Source organism: Falco rusticolus, chromosome 5 (genome assembly GCF_015220075.1).
Source record: "Falco rusticolus isolate bFalRus1 chromosome 5, bFalRus1.pri, whole genome shotgun sequence".
NCBI lineage: Eukaryota > Metazoa > Chordata > Aves > Falconiformes > Falconidae > Falco > Falco rusticolus.
In genome coordinates, this window is record NC_051191.1 from 28,474,936 (window position 1) to 28,499,726 (window position 24,791).

General features: G+C 42.5%; 1 protein-coding gene across 4 annotated transcripts; it reads right to left on the bottom strand.

Annotated features, from left to right (window-relative positions):
• Window positions 1-8,993: 8,993 nt before the first annotated feature.
• On the bottom strand, window positions 8,994-24,290 carry RBM17 (RNA binding motif protein 17). 4 transcript variants are annotated; one of them, XM_037389169.1, is made up of 12 exons: window positions 24,220-24,290; window positions 22,330-22,470; window positions 20,721-20,837; window positions 19,641-19,807; window positions 17,632-17,726; window positions 16,588-16,644; window positions 14,514-14,655; window positions 12,387-12,538; window positions 11,614-11,690; window positions 11,154-11,252; window positions 10,736-10,808; window positions 8,994-10,590 (listed from the first exon to the last, which is right to left on the bottom strand). In XM_037389169.1, exons 2-12 carry the CDS (start codon window positions 22,450-22,452, stop codon window positions 10,487-10,489), a joined length of 1,206 nt encoding a protein of 401 aa, XP_037245066.1. In that variant the 5' UTR covers window positions 22,453-22,470; window positions 24,220-24,290; the 3' UTR covers window positions 8,994-10,486. The 4 variants fall into 4 exon arrangements, with proteins under 4 accessions (XP_037245066.1, XP_037245065.1, XP_037245060.1 ...); XM_037389168.1 differs by having other exon boundaries at window positions 11,614-11,687; window positions 17,632-17,729; XM_037389163.1 differs by having other exon boundaries at window positions 17,632-17,729.
• Between the last annotated feature and the right edge of the window lie 501 nt (window positions 24,291-24,791).

The window sequence follows — 24,791 nt, forward strand, 5'->3', positions numbered from 1 at the left end:
CAGGTTTAAAACTTGTGTTTGGCTGAGATGCTGTGACTGCAGTCCTCAGCTTCATCCTTAACCCCAGAAACCCCCCTTTGGGCCAGATGGAGACTTGCCTTCCCCACCTTGCATGGGACCAGTAGGTGTGCACACCTCTGCATCTAGGGGCACTGGAGACGAGCTAAGCTGCTCAGCATTTCTGCACAGACCTAAGGAAGCAGAGACATCTTTAGCTATACAGGGAGGAATGGATCTGCGTATCAGTGATGCCCAGCCAGGAAATTGGTATTGAACTGACCTCCCTTTCCAGTTAGTGGTACAGCAAGATAATGGGTGCCAGCAGTCTGTGAGACAAGGGTGTCAGTGCTGTTCTTGGCTGGAGCCACGCAGTTGTTTCAGCCCAAGAATCAGTCACAGGGATCTCCTTCACTGCGAGGGTTGTACTCTACAAGCAAATGGTAATGCAGTCAGCTCATTTAAAATATTTATAACATTTTGAATGGCTTGCGTGGCACAAACCCAAGAAAGATGAGGGTGCTTGTAATTGCTGGCGCTGGGTATGTCATGGGACACACGATCGATCTGGCTTGCGTAATCCTGTTTTGTCCTTTTGAGTGCTCAGACAGGCTCTTAGCCTCACCCCCTGGGTTACAGGTTGCTTGAAGGTGCTGCTTTCCTGGGCAGCATCAGGCCCCTTATCCCACTGCTCAGCTGTTTTCTTGCTGAGCTGCTGCTGTTAGACACCTAAGCCAATCTCTCAAGGTTGCACTTCAGTGACCAGTCGTTGACCATCAGTGAGATGTTTATAGCCCTGAGGCTTCTCTTTTCAGCCCATGTCTGCGTTTTCAAGGCCTTTGCTAATCCTCCCACACTCTAGCAGCCAGAGACACGTGGTACCCAGCTCCTTTTCATCTGGCCAGCTCTCCCCACGTGTTGATCACCAGCCTGATGCTTCAGCCTTGCAAATTTAGCAGACGGAAAAGTTGCGGAGAGGCTTGTGGCCTTTTGGTAGCAAGGGCAATACCGTTTCTGCTGGGAGAGTGGGCAGCACAACCAGGTCATTGGGGCTTAAGATGCCTGGGGACTGGGAACAATGAGCACACCGAGTACCCTGCAGCCTGACCTAGACAGATTACTTTTTGCTCACCTCTGGTATTAGAGCTGGCATCTTCCTATCACAAAGATTAGGTTATCTATAAAGGTGTTACAGCAAGATTGGATTAGAGATATGCAGGTCAAAGACTTAGGACCAGGTACTCTTGGTCCCTTGCACAGCTCCAGATCCTGGTCTCCCTTTTTGCGCAGTTATTATCTTTTGGGCTTGGAGAGAAAGAAGGAAAGGGACAGCATTTCACAGGGGTGATCTGCACGCAGTAATTACTGCAGCAGCACCACCCGCTGTCAGCTACACACCTTAGTGGCTTTTCTGCAGCTGCCAGCTCCAACTGGTTTCTAAATGTGATTTTGCTCTTCCTGTGCAGGCAGCTCTTTCTCCTCTCTCCATCGATTTCCATGGCTTTGAACTGCCACCACCTAGCACTGAAGAGAAAATGTCACATTTGGAGAAACATCTCCATCATTCTTCAGATGCATCCAGAGTGACAGATAACCAATTCTGTTTCACACAGTCCAGGCTTGGTCAGGCAAATCTTTGCCATGCCGTTAAAGCCTTTTTCTTAAAAAAAAATAATAAAGAAAATCAGAAAACAACCACCCCAATGTATGCATTGATTTTATTATGCCAACATCATTATTTGTTAATATAAAAACTGCTAGTAGCCTCAGGTTTCCAAGCTTTCATGTTTCACAAACTTTGCCAGCAAAAACACAGCAGGAAAACCAAAGATCATCAGGCTTTCCTCATGAATAAAGCAACCTGCTAGACTGAAATAAACCCAAGTAAAACACTTTGAAATGATCAGGTAGAAAGAAAAGTGAAGAAAGGGGGAGAAAATACATGACTAGCACATATGGTATTTTCAGGACTTAATGTCCTTATTAGCCCTAAATTCCTGTCTTCCTTGGAAGAACTGAGCCCTTGCAGGTGAACATGATACTTCTGGGAGAGCATCTGCAGAAGCAATTGCATTGTGTTATCTGGGATGGCGTGCAGAGTTTTAACTGGTGCGGTACAGGGAGGTGGGTGGGCTGCACGGTCCTGGGGCTTCCTCTGGAATTTGTGCTTGAAGCAAACGCCTAAACCCTGGTTTAAGTACACTTCGTTGCCATATAGATACTTCCCTGGAAAGGTCTTTAAATTTTGCTGGGTGAGGGCATCACCCCTCCTACAGAAAGACAAGTCATTGGGGATTGCTCCAGCCCATACCCTCTCCCAGTGACAACTCTGCATCGCTGCAATCACAGAAACCCAGCGCTTGCCTGAAGTGCCTTAAATGACACAAACCCCACCAGTTTTCTTTTCCCATCCTCACGAGAGGAGCAGGTGCTGGAGGAGCTTCATGTGTTTTGCTACTGTCATTTGAATTTTGGTTCACAGTTGCTATACAAGTTTTACAAGTTTGAAGCAGTGAAGTCCAAAAAAGCTACCCAGCTTTCTGCCTGCGGCAAACGGTGGAGAAATCTGTGATGAGTTGAAGACCTTTGTCTTGGCAGGACCATGCGGACTCCCGAGCTGTTGACTTGCTGCAAGCTCTCAACCAGAGGCCAGAGATCACGCCTTAAGAGATTGGGAGAGGAAAAACAACTCAAGGGCTATGAAGTGGCAAGATGCTTAAAAACTGCTTTGGAAAAAAACCCCACATTGTTCCTTCAGGAGAAATTAGAAGCAGGAGAGAAGCAAGAAAAGGGTTAGTCATCTTCCTGGGAAAAATCCTGTTTTCCATACAGGTGAGGGTGTCCTGGGCTTTAGGCATGTGCCACTTAAAGCATCCTTGCAAAATATCCAGCACCTGCTTTAGCCATCCCCAGCATTAGCTGCTTTATCTTGTAAAGAAACCAACTGTGGTGCTGGAGAGTGTGCGCTGGGAGATGGGCAGGCAAGCACCAGCCGTCAAGCCTGCCAAAGCAGGGCAGCGTGGTGTCGCAGGCTGAAAGCTTAGGGTGAGGGAACGCTGCTTGGACATCAGACATATGGCTGTGCTCTTAGATTTCTATACTAACAAGAGCAAAATGCAGCATGAATCCCCATGCTTTGGGATTTCTCTATCTCCTGATACTAAAAAGAAGAGGGAAAGAAAATAGCTGCGATCATGAGCTCAGTGGCGATCAGAAATCAGAGAAGGCAGTTATGAGAGGAAAAATCTGCAGAAGTATAGATGCTATCCCTTCTTCAACTAACTGCGATTGCAGCTTTTCCACCTCAACGTCCAGCTTACGCCCACTCAGGGAGGACTTTGCTTACTGATACGGAAAGCTGTGGGCTTTCTCCTGTGTACGGAAAGCCAGGAGCAACACCCAGCCCCACCCAACATGGACAGCAAGATTGCTAAAGGAGCACAGCTCAGTACAGGATAGCATTTGTATTTATTGTCTGCTACTGCACAGTTCTGGGTAAGCTCTCAAGCACGGGCATATGGACAGGGACTTTGTCATCCCTCTCTCTCTCTCCAACATAAAAGCAGAAGACTTTAGGTTTGCCCAGCTTTTTTCCCAGCAGTTCGAAGTCCTGCAGACTTTACTGCATTTTCTCCTCCTTGCCACTGATTTTCTGAGTTGCATCTTAAGTGACACAAAAGATTTTTTTGCAGTAAATAGGAGGTAAGATCACCCTGGACGTTCAAGGCAGGCACCACATCTAACCCACTGACCTGAGAGAAAGGCAATCTCACCAACCTAAGTGCTCATTTAAAGAAAGTTTCAGATTTCACAGATCCTTTGGTGAGGAGAAAGGAGCAGCTACTCGTTTGTTGCTCCTGACACAAGACATATGTATGATTACATCTAGAGCTGCCCAGTGGTTAAGGCCCGTAGGCTCTGGAGCTGGCTGACGTTATAACCAACTCATGTAATTGTCAGGTTTTGCATCCTTGAAAAATCCTATCATCCTCTATGAGGCATGAAATGTCACTGCACTCCTCCGAGGAAAAGGTTCATTCTCAAGCCCACTCTGCAAGTGCATAAGAGGCATCGATGAGGGCCTTCCCACGAGATCTGCCTCCTCTCACACATAGACCAGTTATTCAACCCACACCTCAAAACACCCACACACCTCTCACGCATTACTCTGAGCACCAGCACGCCTACTTCCTTAGCTCAGCTGTCTCTTCAGAACACCGCAGCAAGCCGACAACCAGAAAAAGGAAAAGCAGGTGTATTTTTCCATTAAGCTAAACCCACCCGCCTGAAATGTGGTTCTGAGCCAAAAGAGGGCAGAGGTGATGTTCACGTATTAAACACACCGCCGAGCATCGTGCCTTCTGCCAGGAGCTGCCCGACCTCCTCCCGCTGGGCTTCGCCAAAGTCCCTTCTACAGCCATAACCGGAAGTCAGCAGTGGTGTGCGAGCAACGTTCTGCAGGAACTGCTTTGCTCTTCCACAGTCACACAGAACCGGGCTTGCAATATTGGTCCGGCAATATAAACATGGCACATTCATGTTTTAAGATAAGCTCTCCCCAAAAAGGCCTGGATCTGGTGTACAGGACTCAAGAGAAACCAGTGCTGTCTTGGACAGCAGGAACCTCTATTCACAGAGCAGATAAAAGGACCAGTCTGTATTTCTGCTGTCCTGTAGTCTCCACCATAGCCCGGAGGAACACACTGCCTCCTCCTGGTCGAGGGATTAGCCTAGCACTAACCTCAAAGCCTCGCATTTCTGAAAGTCCATGGGGGATTTCAAAGGAGAGCACAGGCCCTAAGGACATGAGAAAAATAGTGAAGTTTCACATAAACCAAACTGATTGGATGATAAAGGCTCTGGGATTGCTCCTCAACTAGAATACATCTTCAGCACCACAGGGCAAGAGGGAAGTTCTTTATTAGAAGTCTTGCCTATAGGATACACCAAAAAACCACCCAAGCCCAGGTGCTACCCTCAAACCCATCTATGAAAAACCCACCCCTTCCACAGCTCAGCATAGCAGAAAGCCAAATCTCCTGGCTGACATCCAGAATTTCACAAAAGCTCAATTCTTTCCTCTGCCACAGGGGTGAAGCCCCAACTGGGAGCTGACTGCCCCCAAGCAGTGGCTGGAGTCTGGCCAGCGGGTGGTTCCAGAAGCAGTGGTGTGACAACCCACCACAATGCCTGTCTCTCTTGAGACATCTCCTTCCATATAGAAATGCAAATGTAAGGTTTAGAAATCCAGACAGCACCTGAAAAACCACAGGAGTTTCCAGAGTAGCAAATAAACCCTCGAGCTGCAGACAGGCTGTACACTCTCACTGCTCAGCTGACAGCAAATTAACAGACAGTGCACTAACACAATCCATCCCCGCTCCCTTTTAAGGACAACTGCCTCATCACCTAAAGGCATGAATTCTCCTAAGGAGTCAATCATCACCACATAGTACGGCAGTTACTGGTACAGAGAATGCTTGTAAGCAACACAGTAAGTTCCCCATGACCACAAGCAGTTCTTGCTTTATTGGGAAAGGGAACAAGGTTAGTCTTGTAGCCAAGCCAGGAACGCATTATCAGTGCTGGATGCAACTGTAAGCAGCCCTCAGCTGTATGGATGCTCATGCTCTTTTCCAATTTTTAGAGATTTTTAATTCATTTCTAAGATTCTGAAACAGCTAATCCTAGAAACTGTTTTCACGAAGGACAAGAAAATCATCAGGAGTAGTCAGCATGGATTCACCAAGGGGAAGTCACGCCTGACCAACCTGATAACCTTCTACAATGAAATGACTGGCCTGGTAGACAACGGGAGAGCAATGGACTTCCGTAAGGCTTTCAAACCTTGTCTCCCATAAGATCCTCTTCATACAGAAGCTGCTGGAGCACAGGCTGGATAAGCAGACACCAAGGCAGACTGAGAACTGGCTGAATGGCTGGTGCCAGAGGGTGGTGATCAGTGGCACAAAGTCTAGCTGGAATCTAGTAACTAATGGTGGACTCCAAAGGTCAACACTGTGTGCAGTCTTGTTTAACATCTTCATTAATGATCTGGATGATGGGGCAGAGTGTGCCCTCATCAAGTTTGCAGACGACACCAATCTGGGAGGAGCGGTTGACACCCCAGAGGGTAGTGCTGCCACCCAGAGGGACCTCGACAGGCTGGAGAAATCAGCTGGCAGGAACATCACGAAGCTCAATGAGAAGTGCCAAGTCCTGCACCTGGGGAAGAACAACCCCAGGCACAAACATGGGATTTAATTCAATTTAAGACGGGATGAATCAGAGACTTGCTCGGGGCCTCTTACACTAAGTGCTGTAAGGACAGAAAGTACTCCCTCACCTGACTTATGTTTGTGGAGCAAGAAAGATTTAAGAGGCTTAAGAACCTGTTTGAAGCCTTCCATTTTTTTCCTTCTGTCTTTATGATAACTGCGTAGGGTTACAATGCACATGCTTCTGCACACCAATGCACTCAGGCAAACCTACCACAGGAGCCCGATTTCAGATAAGCACCTCAAAAGGCAAGCGCTTACACAGACTGCAGCACACAAATCGCATCTTCTCCAGCTGAATTCGCTTCAGAATCCAAAGTGCAAGGCTAAGAGCACTTACCATCTTCTGTTGCTAAAACAAAAATCAGCTCCCCGAGGAAAGTGAGTTTTGGTTGCGTAGTTGCAAGTACACAGTAACCGGGTGTAATCCCAATTTCCCAGTCAACCTTCTGCAGGACCTTGGGCAAGACACTTTTTGTAGCTGCCTCCTTCCCTCTTCGTATGGCTGTTCAGAGAGCAAGTTCTTTGGGGCAACAACTCTCATTTTCATGTAACATTGGCAAAGCAAGCTTGGATCTTGACTATAGTAATGTCGAAGATGTTCCCTGCGAGCTCCATCTCATCAGATTTCTTTAGTCTGACACTGAGTAGGCAAGTGATAAACTGACAGCTGAAATACAGGTTAAGTGCAAAGAGCACACATAAGAATATAAAATCACAATCTATGTACGGAAATGGATGGGCTCTGAAATAGCTGTTGCCACTCAGGAATGAAACCTTGGGGTTTTAACAATTACAAAAGCAAACAAGTCAATACTTCCCTACTGTTGAAACAGCGTACAGTGTTACAAATTAGGAAGAGAACAAGATCGCAGTTATGCCAGTATGCAAATCCCTGTTCTTAAGACTTCAGGGCTGAAAAAGCACCAGGGACACCTCATTCAGCTCCAGGCTGACACGTCCTACACGTCCCTCTCAGCTGGCTGTTAGCTGCAGGACACTGTCAAATCTCTCCTAAGCAGGCATTTAATCTAGATTCCCAGAAGTAAGGAACAGTTCATACTTAGCCTGAGAGGAGGTTGTTACTCGGCCCATTAGAGAGTCACAGTATTTACACTGGTACTTCAAACATGGAATTAAAGCTTCACTTTAGGAAATTAGGCCTAAAAAATACCAAACACTTCATCTGAAGCGGTATAACCAATACTGTACTGCCAATAAGGCAAATGTATCTTAAGAGGCCACCATCCTCTTAGTTTTCTGTAAAATCATGAACTTTTGAAAAGAGGAACAAAAATATTATTGCATCAGGCCACAGCTACAAGTACGCACCTTACAGAAAAAGGTGTGCACACAATTTCAAGTTTTCAAAGATCAACAAGTAAAACTTCGTAGCTGCAACGAAGAATACCAAATTAAGTGCTGCTGAGCCTGTTGAGAGGGCAACTGATGAATCATGGAAGGGCAGGGGTGGGGGATGTGTAAGCAGGAAGATCTGGAGGTGTTAAATAAGAAGTAATTTGAGAAACTACCAGAAATAGAAATAAGTCAGCAACAACATTCCAGAGGAGGCAGGAAGCAGAGAAGTAAATTCAGAACCAAATTTTCAAAGGCACACAAGATACAGCCATACCTGAGAAAGCCTGAGCCAACACATCAATGCAGGACGAATGTGCATTTGCAAAAAACATGCCTCCTACTAACTACATTATCTGTGACAAGTAAGGTCTGACTAAGGACCTTGGTCAGCATGTCTGATCCTTTCCAGGTTTCTGCATCTGTGGATGTGTTTGCATTTACTGTGGCAGCGCCTAAAGGATAACTGCTTACAAACCAGGCTCCAACGGCACAATATTCGCACAGCACCCACCAAAGCACATACTCACACAGAGATGGAACTAAGGCAATGCAGGTCTGCTAACACTTTAGAGGTGGTGTGCCTATGCTGTCTTAGTGACTTCATAGTACAGAAAAATACTTTATTCGTGGCATGGATCTCCTACACAACACACTACATGAACAAGTCCTCTACCCTACATTTCCAGTGGTAAACTTTACTCGTAAGTCTTCACCAATAATAAGGATTTTTAGAACAAAATGGTTCAAAATTTTTCAGTAAAGCAATTCTCAGCAAATATAAAACCTCCAACTCAAACTGAAAGCCCAGAAGCTGGTATTAGCAGGTATAGAGAAAATAGCAGAACAGCTGGTTAAATGACACACAAAAAAATTATCTGTGTGTCTCAGGAAATGGTTACAGCTAGTCACTCAGAACAGAAGTATTTGCTGAAATAAGAGCCATAAATAAATCACGTTGTTTAAAGCCAAGTCATATTTCAAGCTAAGTTCAATACTGTTACCACTGTAACTTCCCAGAGCATGCCACTCAGATTATTTGACTTATAAGCAAATCTATGCTAATTCATATTAGGCTAAATTCTTTGTTTTACTACATAGTAGCAAAGGCCTTAAAGTGTTGCTCAAGGTCAAAGAGAAAACTAACAGCAGAGCCGGTAACAATCTAGATCCTGTTATTGCCCCAAGTCCTGTGGTTTTAGTATTAGTCAGGCTGGTTCTTCACCTCTGCTGCAGTGAGGTTTTTCTAATGGTGGGTTACAGCGACTGCCAACAGCAGCACACGTGGTGTAGAAGTGACTGACTCTGTGGGAAGGCCTTGTGCAACAGGAGAGGACAGTAAGAAAGCTGACACACAGCAGGTAAAATACAATATTTTTTTAAAAATTGTTTTCTGTTTTACAGGCAAATGTTTGTACAGAGGTTGTTGGAACACAAGCAGACAAAATAAGCAAAACACAAGACCAAGGGTCTGTCATATAGATCTGCAGCCAAAACTTAATAAAAGGGCAATAACTGGAGATATTCACAGCGTTGATCAACTACAGGTCTATACCCCCTCCCCCCAATACATGTGTATAACCAGAAAAAGACATCCAGCATCAGCTTTCAAACAGCTAAAGTGCCCTCAGAGGTCACTTCCATTTTAATACCTGCACAATTCCAGGTGCAACGCCGCACAGAGACAACTGCCATCATTGCATAGCCACCTCTTGCCAACTTTGTCACACAGTTCCCAAACAAAAAGCATACAAAATCAGAGGCAGAATGCCATGTATTATTTTACATCAGATTAGAGATTAAAAAAATAGTAATAAAAAAAGAGTTGTAGTGTTTAGTAGTTTAGTTTGTCAACTCTTCAGACTTTATGAGAATTTTCTTCTATCACCTCCTACTCTGAAAACTTCCAGTAGCCCTCCTTCTCAAAAAACAAGCCTAACCTTGACATTATTTGACTTCAAATACAGAAATACATATATACAGAGAAAAAGCCAGGTTTGAATCAATTTACCAAAAGTTAGTTACGTATGTGTGATGTTAGAGAAGTGAGAATATGATAGTTGGCCAGATAGAAGAACAAGTTTCCTTCTGTTCTACCTATAGCATTTCAATAATGACCTGTAAACAGTTAACCCTGGCTATTTCTAGCACAGACTGCCTGACAGCACAGTGCTCCTAACAGTCCCCTCACTCTGCTTCAAATGGCTAAGCATTTCAAACTCTTTCCTCCTTCCATTTCCCTCGGTTAAACGTGTGTTTTCTTTGGATTTGGGAAGACAGACAGACTCATTCCTTGTTACTTCAGCCTCCATTCTGGCATAGAAAGCATTATCCTGGAGTCAGGAGAGAATAAACTAGCTGTCAACTGTCCAACGACCCCAAATCACACCGGCGTGCAGGCACGGAGGACTTACAAAAGCATGGCTGTAACTCTGAGAGATGCCATCAGGGAAGAGAAGCATGATAGCACATAGTCCTTTTCCAGAGCTTCCCACTTATTGTGGATGCAGTGCAGGGAGTCCATGATGAAGCACCAGAACAAGGAAAGCAGGAATACAGACAAAGCATCATCTCAGCAGTGGGTTTTCAAAAGGACAAAGTCATCTGAAAGCTCAAAAAAACCAGGATCCCCAGAGCAATAAGCAGAATTGTGCAATTCAAAAACACACAGACGTGAATCTTACTTTCAAAGGGCTTTATATTACAAAAAAATGTAAGTCACAACGAATGCGAAAAATCCATTCAATGAGGCTTGTTTCCAGTTTGCTAGGAAAGCTACGTTTCTCCTTTATTCCCAGCCTACTGCTGAAAACCTGATTGCCAAAACAGTGACACCTCGAGCTAGATTTTTAAAATCAAACTTGCTCTGCCAGATCCAGTACTCTGAACTTGTCCAGGTTGTAGAAACAAGCCTTCACGACTCTGCCTCCGAAGTATCTCCCATTTAGATCCACAACAGCTGGAATTGAAACCAAGAACAGGTCAGCAAGCACCGATACGGTAAAATAGGCATTCCTTTAGCTAAACAGTCTGATCAGTGAGACTGTTTCATCTCTCTACAGAAGTCAGCTCTGAGGTTCACAGGACACAATTCCATATCCTACCTTTGATGGCAGATTCAACCCGTTCAAACTCTAAAAATATTCTTACAGCTTCATCATCAGGGGCACCAGGAATCTGAAACAAAAAAAACCCCACCCAACCCAAACCCAGAAGTAATTAGAACAGTAGCAGAATACTGTTTTAAATTGCTGCTCTTCACAGAGGTAGTGAAGAGAACACAATAAAAAAAAAATAAGACTGTTCCAAAAGCACGATACCCAGAGAATTTCTGCCCCATTTCTGATGTTAAAAGTTTATATCTTACAGATATGGAAAATCCAGAATCACAACACAGCAAAGGACCCTGCAAGATCTTCTAATCTACGTCCCTTCTCTTAGGCAGCAACAAGCCCGTTGTTGAGGGAGAAGTGCCCAGTTTGCTTTCAGAGCAGTCAAAAAGAGAGACACATTATCTCTTACCTCAAAGATGACACATTTCCCAACCTTGCCATATTTCTCACATTCCTCCTTAGTTTCAACTTCTAGATCTTCATCCACCTCCCCAGCACCTACCATGTTCTGAAAGTTAAAAGAATAAACCCAACTCACTGGATGTAGTGTGTACAGATGATTATATAGACAAATCACAGATGCATGCAACTGTGACCATGAATATTTGTTTACCAGTCAAAAGCCACAGGAGGAGACTGTTCCCTAGTACTAAGACAAGATAACTGTATAATCTAAAGCAGTGCTGATTTACAGTCAGAACCCGTATCTCAGGAGGACACGTATTTTCTCCACAACACAAAGCACCATGTAGGTACGGCCCAGAACCATCTGAGCTGTACAGTCATTGTAACAAGAACACAGGTTTAAACTTTTCAACCAGGCACGTATGCTGCAAACACGAAGACATGTTCTCTTACTCCCAACTTACCCTTAGCAAGACCACTTTAGTTGGGCATTTCAGTATCTCAGTCAATGGATTAGAATCCGCTTTCTTGCCCGTTTCTGCTATGAAGATAGAACAGTGAGTCATGGAATAATTTAAGATTAAAGTTCATTTAAACCTTATGTGGGGGCTTTTATCAGAATCTTACTGTTATCAAATGATGGAATAAAAGCCACAAAATGTAGTTTCATATTGATCAGGAACAGTCAGAACTCATAGCTACTTGGCAAGACAATAAGCTTAAAAATCACTTCTGCAGAATGTGAATTAAGCTAGAACACTGACAATGTACTATTTCCTTGAGGGAAATAAATCAGAATCCTATCAGTCAGATCTCCTGACTTCCAACACCTGTGCTCAGGGAGAGGTGCTGTTCTAGTAAGTCTAGATGTTGTCTGTAGATCAGACAACAGCAGGGAAATGAGAACAGTATCTGAAGTACGTGATGGGGAAAAAGCCAGCAGGAACAGAGCAGGATCGCCCCTCCAAAAAAGGCTTCCAAACACTAAAGAAGGGCAACTGATGTAGGAAGGGGAACATAAGCTTAAAGAAAAAAAAGAAAAGAGGACCATTTAAAAACAAATAAAAAAAAGGCAAAATATCCACAAGAAGGGGTATAAATCATTCTTCCAACTCTGATTCAGTGTTTTCTGCAAGGACAGATAGTAAACAAAAAAATCCAGGAGCTTTCACTGAGCCTGACCTATTATTTTTCCCTGACCATTTCTCACAAACTTACTGGCGCAGGACAGAATTACCTTTCTCTGTAGAATCACCAACAATGATCTTGCCGCCCCTCTTGCTTGTTTTCTCTACTGACAATGCTGTGCTCAGCCCCTGTTCATGCTTGCCTAGCCCCTGGCCCTCTCTGAAACCATACTTCTGCATGATTTTATGAGCTACTGTCCCCCTGCAAAGAGAAAAAGCATCAGTTACTAAAGGTTTCTTACACAAAATATTAACATTGCATTTCTCCTGAGTGCTCAAATATTCTACCTCCTAAAATGTCATTACAGAAAGACTGAAAACATAAAAGCTTCTACACACCTTTACAACCTCGCAATTTCACAGCACCCCATGGAAAGTGTTACCCTTGAATTACAGATAGAAGAGTTGTCAGAAAAGTTGACTAAACAAAATTGTTTATATTTTTACAAATACAACCCAACTTCCAGTGCAGGTCAGCATCATACACTCTATAGAATGGCTTGGGTTGGAAAGGACATTTAAAGATCATCTAGTCCAACCCCTCTGCCATGAACAGTGACATTTTTCACTAGATCAGAGTGCTGATAGTAAATCAAAATCAGACTAGAAGAAGGTTTATTCAGCCCAGTTTCTTATCTCTGCCAGTGGCTTGTACCAAAAGCTTTAGAGAAAAGGTGGATGTGGAACAATCAACTTCCCACATTAGATCACAGTCCACTATCTATGAGTTTCAAGTTGGCCTAAGCTCCAGAGTATATGGCTTTGACAGCCCTTCCTGTAACAAATCTGGATACCCTTAGTATTAATTTAAACATGTCTCATCTTTCTGAATTTTCAAGAACATAATAATGTTGTGGCAATAAAGTCCTGAAGCTATTTAAATGTACCTTTTTTAATAAGTACCTTACAAAAAGCACCTCCACTGACAGGTTTTGAAATTCCCACTGAATGAGTATTCAGAATCAAAATATACCTACACATGTTGACATTTCTTTGGAGACCATAGCTAGATAGGTCAAAACACAAAAACCATGCCATGGTATACTAGTTTAAACCACAGTATATATTCTGTGCTTAGGCACTCCCCATTTTATCAACAGGCACATGAGATTACACAGAAAATACAGGATCAGTGACTACATGACTATTTTCTAAGCGTACGCCATGAAATGTACAAAGGCACATTAAAAAGGCCAAAAAGTCTGGCTACATAATGCTGAAAGGTTAGAAAACTAAGTCACAGAATGAAAAGTAGTTCACTGTGTGGTCAAAGCAAGGCAGGTTAGGTCATATTTTTAGCACTTCCTTCTGTGAAGTGAAGGTCCTGGGGTATTGCTAATGAGAGGTGGTAACAATGCGTAAACTGGTCCGACAGTACTGAGTTTGGTTATTTTTTTTCTGGATCATATGGAGAAAAAAAAAAGAAAAAGCTTTTCTATCAAAGAAATTGCATCAAAAATTGTCTTCAAAATAGAAATGCAGTGTAACAATATAATACACTACAGTTTTGTGTCTGTGTTCATCCTGGATACAATTTCGACCACACTGAAGCTGTATACCCAAAACAGCCAATGTGATCGATAAGAAGACCATAGCTAACCACTACACCCTGCAAATGAGGTGTCTAAGCTATTTTTAACTACAAATTTGACTTCTCTTTGTTGCCCCAGTGGTAACACAAGTATTACACACTTGTGTTGGGCATGCTAATCCAAGACAGAAAAGTAAATGGACATATTCGCAGCCACAGCTGCTACATTCATGCAAATATGCTTTGAATTTTTGAACAAACAAAGCAGAGCTGAAATTATTTGCCCACTGATACATAGCAAATTTAAGACAAAGCTGGAAAAGAAATCTAGAGGAATTAACATGCCATCTGTTTTTTCCTGTACACTACATTAGCTTGGCTTGTACAAGCCATAAATGCTTTATACTGGAGTGTGGCTTCATTACTCACTTACACAGCCTTGAATGCAATCACTTCAAATGCATTTCTCTTGATGGAGTAAATCCATCACTTTTTCTGTATCCTGCCAGTTAGGACTATATGCACTCAGACTAACCACATACAGGCGATGGGTTCTGCCTTCCCTACGGACAAACTCTTTTAACTTCTGGTTTCCACCACCTTCAAATGCCTTTTTCCACAAAATGTGCAGAAGTCAAACATTTACCCCATGTTAGCAAGGAAAGAGTTGCTAGGTCCCGTGGGGGAACGAGGTCTTTCTGGCTCATCATACACTGGAGGAGGAATAGCTGCTTTGGAAGACGGTGCCCGAGGTCTCGACTCCTCTTCAAATGGAAATGATGCTACAGCTGAAGAAAACAGAGACACTGGCTGGTTCAATAAAATACTTTGCACTAACGATCTACTTGTTATGAACACTGGAGTACTATACATTCAATCTAACTCATTTAGAGACAACTCTTCATCGGCAAGTTGTACTTTTTTCTGCTTTAATACTAAAAAACTACAAAAAACTTCTTCCACATAAATCCAGATCAGAAGAATGTTACCTTTGCACAGGCTGCTTTAACATCCCCTTACCGCTCTCCCTCAGAAACCAGATCTGAGTTATTCTGGATTTTCCTTGTTGCATACAGAACAAGTTTGTATCCATTGGTCTACAATGCATTTATTAACCTCTTATCAAATGGAGAAAATAAATATTAAGAGGCCACCTGCATTACAATGAGTTTATCCAGACAGAGAGCAAGCAAACTTAATAGCCCCATTCATCAGGAGCAGAATTAAGACAAAAATGCATCAATGCACACAGCTTGGGGCCTGAGGACTGTAAAGAAAAGTACACTGTATGTTTACACAAAAGAGGTATCAGTCTATCAAAAAGAATGAATGCAACTCAAAGCATTTATATCAAAGTAAATATACAAATATATAATACAGATAAATATATCAAAGTATTTATACAATCTTAAGAGATCTCGCTGACAATTTCTGAACTGCAACTTTTCCTGGGGGATGGGAACACATACATCCCTGAATATAGGTATCTCAATCGTACTGATTCGATCTTTAAACTACCTTCCATTGACAAGTCAAATGGCCAAATGTAAAAAAAACCCACCTACAGAACACTACAGGGAATATGCAGAACACACTTTTGAATGTACTTAGGGACTTTCAGACTGACTTTATTTCAGATTATTTTCTTGTGAACTAGAACTTGTATCTTACCAAATAAAGCATCAGATGTGAAGTTTGAGGAAGTTGTACGAGGAAAATAAAATCCCTATTTAAGCAGCAGATGGACCGGACTATGGAACTTCTGCTACAGCAATGTTTTCTCAGGTTTTTCCAGTCCAGCTTTGAGCATCAAATAACAAGCTGTACAAAGGTTTCCTTGTGAGATCAAGTCACATTTTGAAAGCTTCCCCCTCAGGATATTTCTACCATATCCAGCCTATATTTACTTTGTCTTGACACTGCTCAGTTACTCTTATTTACTCAAAACAATCTCCTTCTGTTTTCAATGTTTACACACTTCAAATGCTTTCACTATTATATCATTCACTTACTCTGCCTAGCTTTACTTTTGTTTTTATGTTAATATTTTCATAAATAAAATCAGGACTCCTAAAGAAAAATTTGTGTGTGATTCTTTTTTCTTATTATTTTTTAAATATACAACATACTGTTCATTAATTTAAAAACGTAAGACAATTAGACATGCAAAAAAAAAAAGGGAACAGTTTTGGTCTGATGGCAAAATTGTGCCATCTAGTGGACAGCCTACAAGCTACCTTCACTGCAGGAAGCCCTACTACATACACACCTCTTAAGCAAGTACCATTCCTCAAAAATCTAGAAAATTCTGTCTGTAGCACGTAATCCCTTCAGAAAAGATCTTTATAAAGTACCTTCTAAAGCAAAAGGTAATGGGAAAATTCCCTCTCTGTGCTGTGGAGGTTTCTAGTTCACCCAGAGAAACCTGCCTGCAGCAGCTCTTTCACTTCAGCGATGAGTATCTGAACATGATGGTAACAGGCCAGTCTGGCAAACCACTTCTCTAGCCATACAGAAAGAACCCCTCCGAGCAGGGACATGAGACACAGCAGTACTGCAGCTTCCCCACAGCTTCCCCCATCAGCAAAGAACTAGCACAAAGTTTTCTGCCACAAAGAATCATATGGGAAGAACAGCAGGAGGGGTTAACTGAATAGAAAGTTGAGTGAGAAATAAACACCACTGCTAGGTTTTAGAGAACAGGGTTTTGGCATACTTACGTTCTTTGTCCTTCTCAACAAGAGAAGTGGGTGGTGCAATGGCAGCTCCTCCCATACCTATGGGCAAAATGGAAGACAACACATTTGTATGATTAGGTTCTGCTGCTCGATACAGCTTCGCTGAATCTTAACACAGCTGCTGGCTCCTTACCAGCCGATTCTTAAATACATCTCTATCAACTGAAAAATAACAGGAGAGCAGGCTGAGAAGTTTCAACAGTGGTGGACTAGAAATGGATGAAAAGCCCATTAAGGGAGAAATCATCAAACTGCAATGCTGTGCTACATATTGTTTCTATCATAAACATATTTCACAGGATTTCAGAATTCAAGACTACAGTGAAACAAACCTTCCGTTCTCAAACTGCTCAATCAAACCAAATGAGGAAAAGATTCTGTTCAAGATTACGTACACTTTCAAAGCAGTGAAGTACAAAGCCTCTTCCATATTTTAATGAGCAATATTCTAATATAGTCCCAAACTTCTAAGGCAGAGCAAGTATTTCAAATGTCCCCTGTCAGAATTTTTTTTTTAAATAACAACAGAGCTAAATTATTTATTGTAACTTTGTTGCTGAAAGAGAGCAAAGTTTAGTTTTGTTTATGAAAAGACATTATCTCATCATCCAGATCCACATCTCCCAACTAATTCTAAGGACATTCAAATAACAAATGCAGGAAAGCTAAGCTTTAACAGTGAAAACTAAAGAGTGATTCTCACAGCCTGATTTTTATCTCACACTTCACCCCTTTTCTGGAACCTACACCATGCAGAAACTTAAAACAGATATCTACAAACTTATGTAAAAAGAGGTCTTTCCACAAATGATTTAGCTGCCATCTGCCCTCAAGGAAAGAACAGTTTTCTGCATTACAACAGTTATGGTGTAGTAAAATGCTAGGTTTATTCTAAAGGCTTAGAAATAACACTACTCTGCTGAGGACAGAGAAACACAGAATCCATGAAACAGAAACAGGATTGTGATTTCCCCCCGCCCCACATTTTTCTCCTCTTTCCCCACCAAAAACAAACAGATCTCTTACTTCTTTTTCGTCTCTCCCTTTCATAATCTTCATCTTCATCAGAATCTGGATCTGGCCTTCTTGAAAACCCACTGGCCTCATGTCTGTCTTTACGTCTTCTAGGAGGCACAGTAAGTTAGGATAAGAAAACAAAATTAACTTTCTGCTTTAATTTGTGGCACCACCTTTGGAGCGTGAAATACACTGCTACACTCTAATAGGCACTTTATAATGTTTTCCATAAAGGTGTAAGTAAACATCTCTGGTTTTTATTTCTTTGCTTTTATCCTCAGAGAATTTTTTGTGAAATGTAAGATAGATCCGAAGGAAGATCACTTTCCACTTGCAAGTCAGCCAAGAACATATGGAAATGAGGAATGGTCTGAATAAATATAGTCCAAACTGACTACTGTGACTGAATGACTACAATGGAAGAGGTGTTGGATAGAACAGAAAGCAAGGTAACAGACACATTAATTAATCACCCTGCTTTGAACAGAATCTCTTTTAAATTCCCTATCACAGGCAATTCAGAGCAATATCACTTACTCAGTCAATTAAAAAACCCAGTAAGTCATCATGCTTAAACATCAGAGTACTAAGAAGCTAGCTTGGCGATTAAAATAATAGTCAGGCAAGCCTATTAAAACTTTTAACATTAGGTGGGAAATGCTTCAAGAATTGTTGGCACTTCAACTGTTACTTACTGTGATCATGAGACTACTAATTTTAATACCTTAAAAAAGGAAAAGTATTTTTCCCCCAAAATTAAGAGCACAGCTTGGGGCATAAATCAGATCTCATTCCCAGCACAGCCATCAAAACTGTGCTACAGGATGCTAAGAACAGCACTGCTATGGAACCAGACAAAGTTTCTGAATCTCTAGACTGCAAATTTAAAACAAATGCACACTCTGTTCAAACACCCCGGTTATCACAAAGCATACATGTGATGCAGGTTTGGCCGAGATTGTTTCCCCAACCTTAAATCAGAATGCATAATGTATTTTTCACTTCCTCTCTCTAACGTCCTATGTAAAGACTACCCTCCTGGCCCACACACAAGTACAAGCATGACTAAATAGCAATCAGCACTGAAGCTGTGGAAATGACAGCCCAGATTTCTGAGATCTTGCATGCTAGTATGACAGTGCCTCAGGCATTCCTCCTCCACCAGAACAATGAAGATATAACTGGGAGAAGACAGAAAACTCCACAGTTTCCACAATCTAAACAGGGCAACGGAACACCCCTCTTGTAATTCCACAGACTTTACGTGATTTATACCATAACAAAGATGGCTTTTTAATTTCATTTAAAATAAGCAAATTAATCTTACTGCCTGCCTAACAGACATTTTACCACCTACTTCAACACGACACTGAATCTGCATTCAATTTCTTTAATATGATTAAAGAGACCTCTTACTCCAGGGAAAGAGCATTAAGGTAATTAAAAGTAAGTCATATTTTCTTTTGTCCAGAGACAAAAGAGTAATAAATACACAATTAACTTACTTAAACTGAATGCAGAATACCAAAAAAGAAAATGCAACTATGCCTCTCAAACGCTGTACTAACTACATCTTTAAAACCTGAATGCATTCATATATCAGTTTGTAGTATTTAAAAGCAGAAAGGATGGTTTATCACTGAGTGTTGAAAAGTATTTCTGTTGTCAATTATACTGACAAGAAATACTCTAAAATACTTGCATGATCAAAGTCTGATAACGATGCATGAAGTACCCAAACATTGCTGCTACTATTGAAATAAAGCACACATAGAAAACCTTGACCCATGTATTTCAGCCAAAGAGGCTGTAAACATGATAAATCTTGTAAATTTTGCACTGTTAAGTAATCTAGCAAGAGCATTAAAACACTGCACTTGTTTCTATAGAAGCATACAGTATTCCTCACAAAACCTTTAAAGGTTTCACTGAAACTGTTTAGAGGAATAAAACTAAAACTGATGTACCCATTCTCCATATAATCGTCATTACACCACGACTTTAAATGAAAGCCTTACTTTTCTCTTTCTTCAATCTCCTTTTGCCTCTCCAGCTCACGCTGCCTCTGTCGTTCCTCTCTTTGACGTTTTACCACTTTTTCATAGTCATTTGGGAACATGGGATCATACTCATCTGCCAAAGGAATCAACACATCTCCTGCAGAGAAACCACTAGGTACAGGATCCTAAAAAAGAATAAGGAGTTTTTTCAGCTGAGATTTGAAAACACCATCCAGTTGGAAACCAAGAATTTAACACTTCCTTCTCACTCTCAAGAACACAAATCTCAGTTCCTGACTTCTCTAATGGCAGGTAATATCCTAATCACACTGGTGCCAGAAGAAATCTTTGCTTTACTTAAAACTAGTATTTCACCCAGTCTCTCACTATATCCAGTTTTTCCAGGAAGAAAGCATCCCTTCCACCCACTCCTCTGCCAAATACAAAGTAACAAATCAGTAGGCACAAGAATTTTTCAAAACCCATGAAATCATTATTAGAACTATTATGGCACGCTGCTGTTGCAACCATCTGCAAGGTTTCTCCCACACAATCTCAGCAGTCTTTTTCAACATCTGCTATTAATAGAATACCAACAGAGGTACACATACTCTTCTCTCATGTGAAAGAACCATTTCAGAACCATTACCTCTGGAAAAGTTTCAGGGAGAAAGTTTCTTTTTATTCCTTACAATGAGAAATCAATTTTAAAAGGTTAGTGGCTTTTCTTTTACTTTTGTTATACAGGTCCAGTTCCAACAGTGGTGTGATGACAATTACATTCATTATTTGCCTGACCAAACTGCTGTCTTGCAAAATACTTTGAAACTGTCCAGGAGAAACATGCTAGGAAGACTGTTTTATTTTAACTGCACATTAGCCTTGGTAATTCCATGTTGTATCACATGGAAGCCTGTATAAAGTTGAAACATTCATTAATTAAAGAACCTCTAAGCAGAGGAAATCAATTTCAGAAAATGATCACTTCTCTGACCACTAGGAAAGATGAGGACAAAAACACCAAACAGGCTACAGTCAAAGAATTCCAATTCCAAAACATCTGTAAAGAGCTGGACTTCATAGCTGCCTTGGTTTTACCTTTAACCCAGCTGCTACATGAGGTGGTGTGTCCACAATCTGCCTCTCATCAGAAGAGCTCCCTCGTTTCAGGTCAATCACTGGAGCAAGGACTGTTGTTTGTTTTGTTCTCTGACTCTGAAAAATCACCAAAACACAAAATGTCTAAAGAAGGTAACAAAAGTTTCCTAAAAGGCAGATTGTTTTATATACTTGCAGTTGGTGCCTCTTTTTTTTTAAAGGATGAAAACCACTGTATCAAATTCTTCACTGTGCAAAGCTCAATATATCATTACCCTTCGGTTTATCAACACACAACAATTCTTAACATTTCTAATGAACCTTGATGTGGATAATCAAGTTTATGTCAAGATTTAGTGGTGGCAAAAGCCGCTTGGTTCCAAGACAGATGCTTAGCAACTATGGTTAAAGAGCTGCTACCCAAATACAGATCTGATGTGGTATTTCAAAGAACGTTTCAGTGAAACCAGTGCCTACCTTCCTCTTTATAAGCTAGTGAGATCAGACTTTGTTTGTGCATGCAGCACTAGAACAAATTGTGGTAAGTTAGGATTAGGACCAGAAACATATTAAAAATGCAGATGATCTCTTCAGATGAGAGTGAACTGAGCAGGTTTGTTTTTTTTTTAAAAAGGGGCTCAGACTTATCCCAAAGATCTACTGGTCTTCATATTTTATCAAGTGATAAAATACATTAATCTATTCTGAACTCTTGAGTTTTCTAATCCTATTGTATTCTTCTATTGGTCTATGCATACACTGCCTATCAGTTACATAGACAGAGAATATATCTAAGACAGTAGTCAGTTACTTTCATTTACGAAGGTTGTTCCAATTATCCACTAAATCCTGCCCTCAATTTTAGCAGCATAAACCAGGAGTAATTCCAGTGAAAAAATGCTGTGTCTACTGAAGTATTCAGTATCTATGCTACTACTACTTTTTTAATTAGTCTCACTGTAGAACCTACACACCACCCACAAAGAACACGTATCCTGCTTGAACCAAAATATCAACAGTGCTTAAAGAAAAAGGGTGAAATTCTGTAGCAATGAAAAGGGAAAATGGCTCTGTCACAGTTTAAGCTCAAAGAATCAGCCTGCACTACTCCTCCTTTTATATATACTGGAAATACTTTCTGCAAAAATTTCTAATGCACAACAATTTGTACTTTAGCACCAAAAGCCTTTTAAATAGCAAGCATAAAACAATGCAAACATGTAAATAACAACTGATGCAAAATGCCCAACAGCTGGTACTGCCAACTATTACAGTATGTATGACCCTTACTTACACAAAAAACCCCAACAAAACAAAACAGAAAAAAAGAAGAAAAGCTTAATCTCATTCTCTTTAAAGTTACATGTGAAGATCAGCTTTTAATTCTGCTACTTAAAAGACCTGACGCTCCCTCTAACAGACTACAAGAAACACGCACCTTGCCTTTACCCCCACCCTCAGTTCTGCTAGGTTCCTCGCTACGAAGTCATAGACAAATACCAGCAAAATTCCCCCAAATTGGTATTCTAAAAGGTCACAAGCTTTCCTCAACGCTCTGAACACAAAATAAGTTTGAACAATAGAAAGCAAAAATAGAAAGGGACTGTACCTTTGCTTGTGTGAGAGCTGCTTTCTTCACCTGCAGTTGAGACTGTAGTAGTTTGAAATTTTTGGACCAGCCTTCTGTTTTAGAATCGCTGGTCTCAACTCCCAGGTCGTCGTAAAGTGACATTTTGTCTTCAATTTAAAACTGAAAGACAAAAGGAAAAATCCATATGACATAACAAATCTATGTTCAGGGCTTGTTTGCTACTAGTCTGCATATGTTACTACACCATATTTTTATACAGCTTTTTTTCAAAGTCAGAGAAAATTCAAAGTAAAAATGTTTTTCTGGCTAGTAACAGATACACATAACTAGAGTAAGGCTGTATAAAAGGGATTTTTGAAAGGTGATGAATACTGTTCAAGTGTCAACAAGTGCTGGAAAGTTCCTAAAATTATGTCTGTAGCGTTAGATATCAATCTTTGATTTCATGCTTTGAAAAGGTTACGCTTAATCCACACTGGTATTTTGAGGTTCACAAAGAAATTCAATGTTATGTATCACACAAGCCTCAAAATTTCTGAATCAAACACAAAGGAATTGTTGTCTCTTCTGAGCTTAAAAACTATCCACACAAACATGTCAACATTCCAGTCATCTTATTAAATCTTCCTATTTTTTGCATCACTGTAAAGGAATAGCCTTCTTAGAGTAAATAAACTTGCCAGAGTATTATTAAGTAACAATTTCCACAACATTTAAAATACAAATACACAGAACTTATATACGCATGTACATGCAACACACACACACACACAAAGTTAGCTAGGTAACAACCTCAGTAACATGACATGAAATGCATCACTTTGATATTGCATCTCACCTGAACAGAAGAAAACAAAATTTGAATGCAATGAGAGCTCAATCACCAGTGGAACAACCCATGAGCTCATTATTTACATTCTGATAGCCTTGAATTACAGTATTTTCACCCCAAAACTGTAACTACTTAACTTACTGCAGGCTCAAACACGACTGATTAACAGTCTGCAGTGAAATCTTACAGACTCATCAGCAAGATTTTGATCCCACAGATCTGACAGATACATACATATATTTGAAGGAACCTGCCCAACATATTCAACATACAGGAAATGAGTCTTGCTACAGATATAACTTACACACATTTAAACCTGTGGAAAAAGTCTCAGATGCAGCAGAGAACAACTGTATTACAACTCCAAAAGGTGGCAAGCTCAGCAAAATTTTTTTTTAAAAAACGCAACAATTAATCCTGAAGGGGAATATGAACAACTGAGGCTCAGCAGAAGAGAGTTCACCACAGGAAAACGGAGGAGGTTACACTCATTGGACATTATTAAACATATAGGAGAACATTATAGTGCATACGGGAACAGGATGAGGACAGGGCACTACAAGAAATCCCACCTGCCACAGGGCAGTTAAGTTTACGCAGTAGGAATGCTGCTATCCTGAGGGAGACACGATGCACTTGGGGTACGTTATGCTACGCGTATGGATGCGGGGAGGCTGCTGCCATGGCGGGAAAGGGACTTTGTGCCCAGCGCCGACAGGGGCCGGGGCGCACCACAGCCGGGGGGCCGAAGGGAGCAGAGCAAAGGGCCTGTCACCGCACCGGCAGCAAGCGTGGGCTGCTATCCCCGTCCCCACGCGGTCGGCGGGGCCCGCGACCTGGGACGCAGCCGGGACTGAGGGGCCGTGACCGACCGACCGACCGACCGACCGACCGACCCCCCCCCCCCTCGCACCCGCCTAGACCCCTCCGAGGGGGGCAGCCGCACGGCCGAGGCCGCTGAGAGGGGACAGCCGCCGGCCCCCCGCTCCCCCCTGCCTGCTTCCCCCGCCCCCCGGAGCCCGGTGCGGCCTCCCCGGGCAGACAGGGCCGGCCGGGGCCCGCCGCTCACCGCTCACCCGTCACGGCGCCGCCGCCATGAGCCGGCCGCTGAGGCAGCCGGGAAGCGCAACCCCTGGGCGCGGCCGCGCCTGCGCACTGCCGCCCGCGCGCCTGGCTCGGCCAATGGGCGCCGAGCGCGCTGCGGCAGCGTCGCCGCTGTAGCGCCCCCTGGCGGCGGGCGGCCGGCAGCACGCCTCTGCCCCCGCCTCCCTCCCGCTCCGCCCAGTGCGCACCAGTAAGGCACTGGGAGGGAAGCCCCCGCCCTTCGCAGGGAGCTGCGGGCTGGGATGAGGCGCTGTGGTCCGTTACAAGAGAGAATGGAGGAGGCGTTCGGATTGCAGACCTTCCCCTGCACTTGCAGCGCTGGTGAGGGTGCCAGGCCCGCAGCGAGCCCCCTCAGCGGCCTGGCGTCCCGGGCCTGGGCCTGGCTGCCCGCAGCCCGGCCTCCCGCACCCTGGCGAGTCCGTAGCACATTGGTCGGGCAGGCAGGGCAGGGCAGGGTGCAGCAGAGTGGGGTGCAGGGGTGAATTTTGCAAAGGCAGAGGGGTGATAGCCGGTTGCACACGCCATTTTTCATCATGGGTCTGAA

Bases quoted from the DNA above. Each gene is read 5' to 3' on its own strand.
- RBM17 (XM_037389163.1), bottom strand. From the start codon at position 22,452: ATGTCACTTTACGACGACCTGGGAGTTGAGACCAGCGATTCTAAAACA. The intron at 11,253-11,613 runs GTAAGTTGGGAG...TTTAACTTTCAG, and splicing joins CTAAAGTGGTCTTGCTAAGG to AACATGGTAGGTGCTGGGGA. The intron at 10,591-10,735 runs GTAGGATATGGA...TTTCAATTCCAG, and splicing joins GGTTGAATCTGCCATCAAAG to CTGTTGTGGATCTAAATGGG.